Here is a 9,088-nt window from a genome sequence, read left to right on the forward strand (position 1 = left end):
TGCACATACCTGTCTATTCTCATTCCCTTGAGTGTGGACAGGACATATGATTTAGAAGGGATTTCACAGATGGAATTAAGATTCATAAGCAGTTGACTTTGAGTTAATCAAAAGAGAGATTATTCTGGGCAGGGGGCTGACTCATTCAGGTGAACTTCTAAAAGACACTCCTGCTGGTCCTGAAGAAGTAGGGTGGGTGTTCTGTTGTGAAAAGGCCTATAGGAAAGGCCATGTAGTAAGAACCTGAGGGCAGCTTCTAGTTGTAAAAAAGTCCCTGGCTGACAGCTAGCAAGAAAAAAGAGACTCCAGTCATAAAACTGCAAGGAAATAAATGCTGCCACCAACCACGTGAGTTTGGAAGAGGGCCTCGAGCCACAGTTGAGACCCCAGCCACAGCTGACACCACAGCCACAGCTGACAACTTGTTTTCTGCCTTGTGAGGCCGTAAGCAGGGGACCCCGCTTATCCTTGCCCGGATGCCTGGCCTACAGACCATGTGAAATAACAGATCACTAAGTTCGTGATACCTTACTACACAGAGATAGAAAACTAACATGGAACTATCTCCCTAAACATGAAGAATAGGAATAAAAGAGACTCTAATGGCATATAAAAAATAAAAATATAAGAAGTCTTTACAATCTACCATTTGTGGATATCTATGAAGTGCTAGATGTTTCCTTGACTGTTTTCATGTAATAGTCTTTTAGAGACAGACCCATAATAATGCAGCATGTCTTATTTTATTGGCTAAATTCCTTTGATGATATTTTCCGAAGCACAGCTCAGCAGACTTCAGATCTTCACAACCTACCTCATCTGTCCATCTTCTGATGATACTGGGCATATTACCCGTCCTTCTCTCTCTGTTTCTAATAAATGTTAAGAGATAGAGGTAGCATGATCAAAGTATAAAGAAGAGAAAGAAAAATCATTGAGAATTGCCTCTGTAAAGGAAGTATTTTGATTTTAACAAATTTCCTCAGGCCATTGGGCTACACAGGAGTACATAAAATACATGCCATCATGAATGAGTTTCTGAAGCACCATTATTGAATGCTTTGACTGGAATCTCCTTGATAGAGTTTACTGGGCTACAAGCTTCCTTAAACCTTTAATCTTGCCTCATTAGCCCAAAGGAGAAGTATTCTGGCCAAATTTCGATATGACTAAAAAAATGGAGGCTAATGTACCAATCTGTATGAAAATGGATGCTTCCCCTTTGCAAGTTTTATAATCTAAAATGTGGGTTTTCCTTAAACTGCACCCTGTGGAAAATATTTGAAAACTATTCTATAAAATATGTACTTTTGTATTCTCTTATTTTACTTTCCTTTTGTCCAGATTAATATTCATGTACTTAAAACATATCTACTAAGAAAATATTTTTAAATACATTAAATGTGTTATAAAAAAGGAACTATGCAGGAGTGAACTATATGCAGGTCATAATGTTCAAATTGTGTGATGCACGTGTGTGGGTGTATGTATGTTTTACAGTATTTCAGGTGAGACAATTGGCTACATGTAATGAGTCAAATGAACTCATTGGGGTTATTTTTCCCCCTAAATGAGACATAAATACTCAACATTTCCAAGGTTCTTAATTTTTTGAAGTCTCATTTGCACTTCAATTAAATACAAACCAGGAGAACATATTTTAGGAGTAAATATGACCTAAGGTAGTTTTACATAAAAATGTTCCTATTTTCAGTAGTTTTTTAAAAAATTATATTGTATATGAGAAAAAATAGTTTTAATTAATAATACAAAATTGTCTTTCAATCCCAACAAAACTCATTTCTTAAATATTAAGAGGAAAAATATCTTATTTTGTAAAACAATAAAATGTCACTAGGTGACAAAGTATATTGTTAACTTGTATTATGTTGCCCTATGATTGTACCCCAATTGATATATTGGTAGGATAATGTTATAGGCTTTTATTGTCATATACTTTTTTTCTAGGAGAAGTTGTAGATCATGTTTTATTATTTTCTATTATATTATTAAACCAATAAGGCTAACTGTAATACTACATCATGGTTAAGTTAGCAAAGGGGCTTGCCAGAGTCATTGTTTGCTCTCTTATTTTGCATTAAAATTGTCCAAAATAAAATTAGAAACTAACATGACTATAAAATGTACCTGACAAATAATGCAGAAAATGTATCACATAAACACATTGTATTTCTAGTACAATAACATTATCAACTTTCCAGTATGGTTTGTACTTGGGGGAGTAACAGTTCTGTACATTTTAAACTTGCAAAGAACTTTATCTTGCACAAGAAAATCAGTAACTGCTACAAAAAATCAAGAGAAGGAAAGGTAATCATAGGATAAGAGTTTCCAGGATAGCAATTATACTTAACAAAATGGTGTCAACACAAAAGAAAGATAGCATAAGATAAATTAAATATTTAGCAGGGGAAATGGTATGTCCATAATTCTAGATACAGCAAAATTTGCGGTTAAAATTTCCTTAAGTTATTATTTTAAGTTTTATGTTATTCAAGTCATTCTGCAACTCAACAAAAAACAAATGAGAAAATATAATCTTCTTTCATTGAGTGGAGTGTGTTGGGACAAGGGGTATCCATTAAGTGTTGTTAACAAAATGTTTATGTTACTCATCATTTTGAAATTTGCTTCACTGATTTTCAGACTAATATACAGCATGTTTCCCTCCAGGAATTCCCCAGACCCTGTTGATTACAGGTCAGGTTTGCTCTCCAACTGTTTTAGGTTTTATCATCATCATCATCATCATTATTATTATTGGTGTTGTTGTTGTTATAAATGATGATAGGTGATGATGCTCTTCCCAAATGAGGATTTTAAATTTCTAACCTTCTATTTTGTTAAGATTAATGTGTAGCTAAGGTAGAAAAAGAACTACTCATCTCTCTCTACACGTTCTTTGCTTATCAAATATTATAGTGATAGAGACATTCTCACACTGATGATCCAAGGCCCTCACTAAAAACTGATATCTAAGTATAACCCTGCAGAAATTCCCAGGGCTACGCTCAGATAATGCCCTACACATGACACTCCATTCAACTTTAAATAACAATGAGATGAGCAACTACCATTCACCAGTTACTTCATTTTTAATAGATGCACTGTGATCAATATTAGAAGGCTTTTTTTGCAGGGAGGTGTTAAATTTGCAATGCCAAGACCAAACATCAACACACAACTGATTAGTTCCTAAGGTAACCAATAGTAGTGCCCGCGATCACGCACGGTTCAGGACTGCAGAGATAAATTTGTGTGGTGGCTTGGTGGTGGAGGTAATGGCAATAGCAGGGACTTGAAGTTTTATTGCAATATTTTCTCTTATTATCTAAAGAAGACATATATATATAATGGCATTGCACTTCCCTTATCCTGTCTGACACATCGAGAATATAAAAGGGGAAGGAATGGCTAAAGCTAAAGATAACACAGCACTGGAAGAATATCTACCCCAACTACCAGGAGGAGGCTGGGTGTCAAAAATAAAAACTGAACAAAATCAAGTAAATGCTTCATTTCTCCCTCATGTAAACTTTTCTAACTATTCCCTGAAGTGCAAAAGTCCCAGACTTACTTTCCAGCATCATCAGAGTGTGTACCTAGACTACCAGAGTGCAAATAAAATTAGGTGAGCTCTCCATATTAGGTCCAAGAAGCATATTGTCATAGTAAAAAACAATAATACCTGAAGCACTGGGGGGGAAAAAAAGCCTTTAGAATAAATGTGTTTCTATGAGTCTGGTGTAATAGTAAGAAAAAGGAAGGATAGTACACAGAAGCAACATAAGCTAGGAAGAGAGCGTGGATGGCTATTCATAGTGAAACCATCTGAAAATATTTGCCAGGAGTGTGAACACAGACTTCTAATTACAGGGAGAAAGCCTGCAGGAAAGACCAACTGCCTCAAGAAGGGAGCTGGAGAAGCCTGGGAGGGAACGGGGACCTGACCGTGGTCCTGAAATAGAACATTTGCTCCAAGCATCCACACACCACTATCTCTGTTATTGTTCCACACACCACTATCTCTGTTATTTACATATATAAAAAGACTGTAGCTTAAACAAGCTAACCGTCCAATAATAGTTTCCTTGAGAAAAAAAGTCGAAACTTTTTCTTATGATCAGATCATCCTTTCCAATGCCCAGCTCCTCCTTCCCCAACAATTCTCCTCCAGTGTTCCGATGATTTCAGGGTTGAAAGATACACTACTGTAGCTGAAGAGCAGGAATCAAGATTCCGAGAAATTCGCAATGCCCAGAATTCTACAGAAAGCTTACACTTGGCAGTTCCTGATTCTAGTGTGCGTTTCTTAAATTCATATGGGAAAGACCTCACGGAATGAAGATCCATGGAAGAAGAACCTTCCAAACTCTCCCTTTAATCTAGGGAGACTTGAAATTGTAAGATACAGTGACATTTCACCAATAGGGACAATTCCCACCCTCACCTCAAAAACTTAATAAAACCAATTCCTTAAGAAGTACCAAAATTCAGGTTTAACAGTGAACGCAGGATCGGTCTTTATCCAGGTTCTTTTGAACCCAAGAAGTCGAGGGAGCCAACTACACTAAAGTGTTAATACTGCACCGAACCATGGGACGGAAAAATCTTTCTCCGCACAAAAGACACCTTGGCAAAAACAGAAAGAAATTCACTCTGCTAGTGCAAAAGGGAAGGTGGGAGCGAACGTAATTTATACGACAAATACCATTCTCAAAAAAATGCCATGCAACTCCTCGAAGTGCAAGACTTACGTGTTCCGTCAAAACGGGTGGCGATGGTGTCCAGGAAGGTGTTCTGGGGCGCCAGTAATCCTTTCATAACCGGCATTTTTCCAGCGTGGTGTGAAATTCTCCATCAAAGTTTGTCCAGAAGGATGGTTCGAGAGGAAAGTGCCAAGAAGGGAGAAGGGGAGCGTGATGGTGGCGGGGAAGGGGACCTGGTGTGGCCGTAGGGCCGAGCAAGGGAAGGAGGAGGATGGAAGGAGAGAAGGAGCAAGTTCCAGGCGCCGCTGCTCAGACAGGAGCGGCCCCGAGAGCGCTCTCGGCGCCCGCCCCGCACCTCCAGGTTCAGCCGGGCGCAGGCTCCTCTCCCGCCTCCTCCACCTCCGCCAGCTGCTGATCCCCCACCCCCAACACCCCCGCCTTCCCCAAACCCCACCTCCCGGCCCTCCACCGGCTGCAGTGCCCGCCGGGCGCCGCCGCGCGTGCCTGTCCCCGACCCGCCCGAACGCCCTGAAGGAGCCCTCTGTGGCCCCGGGCGCCGCGCCCTGACCTAAGGCTCTGAGGTCTAAGGGGACCGCGCTCCACACTCGGTGGCTCTGCGGCTCCCGGTTTCTAAGGGGTGCCGGGAAACGCCACCGAGCTCAACTCCCACCCCCTGGGAGCCAGTGAACAAAGACCCCTTTGTTCCCTCCCTGTCCCTCTCTCGGGGAGACCGGAGTTCCGTGGGTGTGGTATTGAAGAAGGGGAGGAGATAGGTCGGGGCAGGTACCCGGCCTCCGCCTAGAACTCCGGAGGGGCAGGCCCCCCAGTGGCGTCCAACCCTGCTGAGGCAGCCGGGAGTCCCAGGGGGAGGTGGCCCCCCTCCGGTGCACCTGCCATCGCTTGTGCCTGAGACTTGTGCGGGGCTGCCCGGAGTTAATTGCTCAGCCCCCTCGCCAGCCACCCGGGTCTTTCAACCCGGGAACTGGGGCAAAACACTGGGGGTTTTCCACCTCTACTTCCTGGGCTCCAAAAAGGGGTGTTTCAATCCCTCTACGAAAATTGCTATTGGTCTCCCCAAGCCATTCTAAACTAAAAGAAAATAATAATAATAGCTTTGTATATGGACAATGGATGGCTTCCCCCCCTCTCCGGTGAAATGTGAATAAAACGTTTCTTGAAAAGTTTGCTCTTTTTATTGATTTGCAAAATACAATGCAAGTAAAAACAGTAAGGCTGCCTCATAAAAACAGCTGTCAAACAATCAGCCAAGCCTGCCCTTCTTCCCCGGCCCAACGGCGAGGCTCGTTCCCAGCTTGGCACCTCCAGGTAGAAAGCCAGGTGGAGTCCCTGGACCTGCAAGTGTCTTGGAAAGCGAAAGCGTTCTCTCCCTGACCCTTTGCCCCTTTCTCACGCGGGAACTCCCTCTCTACGACGTTCTGCCTAGGAAAACCAAGCCCAAACCAGGAGCGGAGATTCGACAGGGACCCGTGGAAGGGAAGGAGATGCGGCAGAAAGTTGAGAGCCCAGGGGTAGAAAAGCAATCCTGAGCCCAGGTGCTGGAGCACCCGGAAGGAAAGGAGGGGGGGAAGCGAACAGGTGTGTGAACGGTGGGGAGAGGCAGCTCGGGTCCCCGCCGCCCCGGAGCTCGGGCGTGGCAGGAGACGAGAGCGCCCGTTCCCCACTACTGTTTTTTTTGGGGGGGGGGGGCGGTGGGCAGCGAGGAGCTTGTTCCTTGTTTGAATTCTCCCGGCTCCTGAGGCGTACAGGGGACCCTGACAGTTTCGTCACCGCTGCCCAGGCTCCAGGAGGGCAGGGGTGTAGGGAGGGAGGGAAGCATCCCTTCTCCCCGCCCCCGATCCCCCTTTCTAGTGATGCACTTCCTGCGGCCGAGGATTCCCTTTGTGTTGAAATTCGAGCGAATCCGGCAGCAGCGCTGCGCGAGCAGGGCGGGGGCGCGCCAGGCAAGGGAAGGGAATCCTCAGTGGGCCTGGAGCTTAGCAAAGGGTCTCCCGCCCAGCAAGACTCAGCTCTTAGCCTGGGGCTGCTTCTGTCCTCCCCCGAATCCTGCAGTCCCGAGCCAGCAGAGCTTGGCAGAAACCGAGCTCACGCGGGTGGTGTCCCCCACGTGGCGCGCCGAGCCAACTGCGGGTGGCTTTGTCGGCTCCCTCCTGGGCACAGACTGGGAGAGAAAGACCAGCGAGTCCCTGCTTCTGTTTGGGCGGCGCGTGGGGTCCCCGATAACCCAGACTACTGCTGTCAGTTACGGAAATTATTGTGTTTCTGGGGATTAATGAAAAGCATGGTTTTATTGTTGCTGCTACTATTATTTAGCTGTGTTAAATTAACTGCAAATACTGAACTTACTCAAAGATGTGTATTTATTTTTGAATCTTATGAAATTTACTCATGAAAACACCCATTAAGGCAGAAAAATGCCTCCCTTGAGGTAGCTCAAAGTTCATCATAAACTATTTTAAATGAAAGCCACGATTTAGATTTATAAAATTTGCACTTTAAGGCTGTCTTTGTGTAAAAACTGTTTCCTCGTGGGCTTGATCTGTATTGCCAAATGCATGAACTCATTTTCAAGAAACAAGCAAGAGAAGCTTGAAAATGACAACTATGAAGAAAGCTTAGGTTTTATTGCAAAAGGATCCCAGTATTTGTCACTCAGTGTGTTAGCCTGTCTTCCAGTACCTACTCTGTGTCAGGGACTGGACAAGGCATGACAACATGCCTTGCCCTAAATTCATATTCAATCCAGAGATTCTACTGGATCCTGTTGGTCTGTCATAAGTAGATCTCACCACCTGTTTTTATGATTTCCTCACCCAGGAGTCTTTCTTAAGGAAACTTGTCATCAGCTCTGAGGTCTTGGGGTCTAGGCCCTCCCTAAGGACTAGCCTTACCAAGGACCAAATGCTCCTCCCATGTGTTTGTGGCTCTGGTGAAGCCAAATTTCAACACTAAAACATGACCTTAATAAGAGCGTAAACATATTAAGTCCCCTTACACATACTTTGGCACCTTGAAATCAAAGAGGCACGATGAGTGCTGGGAATTCATCTGTCCCAAATCTCATTCCTTTTCCTTAAAGGAAATGTCCCTACTGATTGAACTCCGTCTTTTTGCCGAAGACCCATTCTGTCCCATAGAGATGTGACCTTTTTCTATGACCTCCATGGAACAACACTACAAGAATACAGAATTACCAAGGCCTATCTGAAGAGATGCATCTTCTCAGTAGAGATCATTTGTTTGACTCTACAGTGTCTTACACTTCTCTTAGAAGACACAAAATCCCTAAATTCAAAGGTGCCTTCTGTTATTTTACTACTGAAAGCCTCTAGGTAAAACAAACATAGGCAGATTTTACTGATTTACTGTGTAACGAACCAACCTAAAACCCACTAATTTAAAACCATAGGTTGTTTGTTTGTCTGTTTATTTGTTTGTTTTGCTCATAGATTTGCCAGTTGGGCAGGGCTCAATGGCACAGCTCACTTCTGAGTCACTTCCAACAGGGCTCATTGACACAGGTGGCGATTGGTGCTCGCTGTTAGCTAGGAGCTCAGCCAATGCTGTGGCATTGGGGTTTCAGTTCTTCTTCATATGGATCTTTCCATAGATATATGGGTTTCCCTACAGCATGGTGGGGTTTCAAGACTGAGTGTCCCCAGAGACAGGAATTAGGAGCTCTCTCAGTTTCTTAAGGTCTGGTTCACAAGCTGCCAGAACTAAAGCAGGCCCAGAACCCATATTCAATGGGAGGGAATGTTGGTCCATGTGTTAAAATCTCCACATCAATTTGTTAACATTTCAAGTTTCAAAGGAAGTAGCCTTAGGATAGTATTTGGAAATTCGATTGAAATATCTCTTTTTACCTATTCTACACATTTTTATAAGAATTTAGGATTTGTGGATATAAGATCTGGGCTGAAGTTGGTAATTCTTTATAGGAAGAATGTAAGTCAAGGAAAGGTACATTAAAAATCACTTGAAAACAAAAGTTACATATTAATGGCAACTGCTATTTTTTCAAGTTGATTCTCTCCTGTTGGGGGTGGTCATCCAGAGGCTGTGACCACCAGTTGACCTGAGGGCTGGCCTTGGTGCTTGGAATATATGTACATTCTGCTCACTATTCCCCAGCCCGCCCGCACCACTTTCAAGGATGCTGTCTCGAGAGAGCAATGTGTTGTTGAGACTATGTGGACCTGGACAGTATATGTGACTGACTGTGTTAACCTTCTATATAAACTTTTAAAATTCGGGTGGCAATTCAGACATATGGTCCATCAAAATGTTTCATAAATTAAGTTCCCTTTGTTCTAAAATGGCCACCCTCTAATCTAGAG

At 43.4% G+C, this 9,088-nt stretch overlaps 1 protein-coding gene across 1 annotated transcript in view; it reads right to left on the minus strand.

The window, feature by feature from the left end:
- Positions 1–5,143, minus strand: part of KCNH8 (potassium voltage-gated channel subfamily H member 8) — a 279,545-nt gene extending 274,402 nt beyond the window's left edge. The window contains 1 exon segment of the mRNA XM_028518251.2: positions 4,779–5,143. Within this exon segment, the coding sequence (XP_028374052.1) occupies positions 4,779–4,854 (76 nt within the window). The 5' untranslated portion in view covers positions 4,855–5,143.
- Between the last annotated feature and the right edge of the window lie 3,945 nt (positions 5,144–9,088).

The sequence above is a fragment of the Phyllostomus discolor genome, chromosome 7, assembly GCF_004126475.2.
Source record: "Phyllostomus discolor isolate MPI-MPIP mPhyDis1 chromosome 7, mPhyDis1.pri.v3, whole genome shotgun sequence".
In the NCBI taxonomy this organism is placed as follows: domain Eukaryota; kingdom Metazoa; phylum Chordata; class Mammalia; order Chiroptera; family Phyllostomidae; genus Phyllostomus; species Phyllostomus discolor.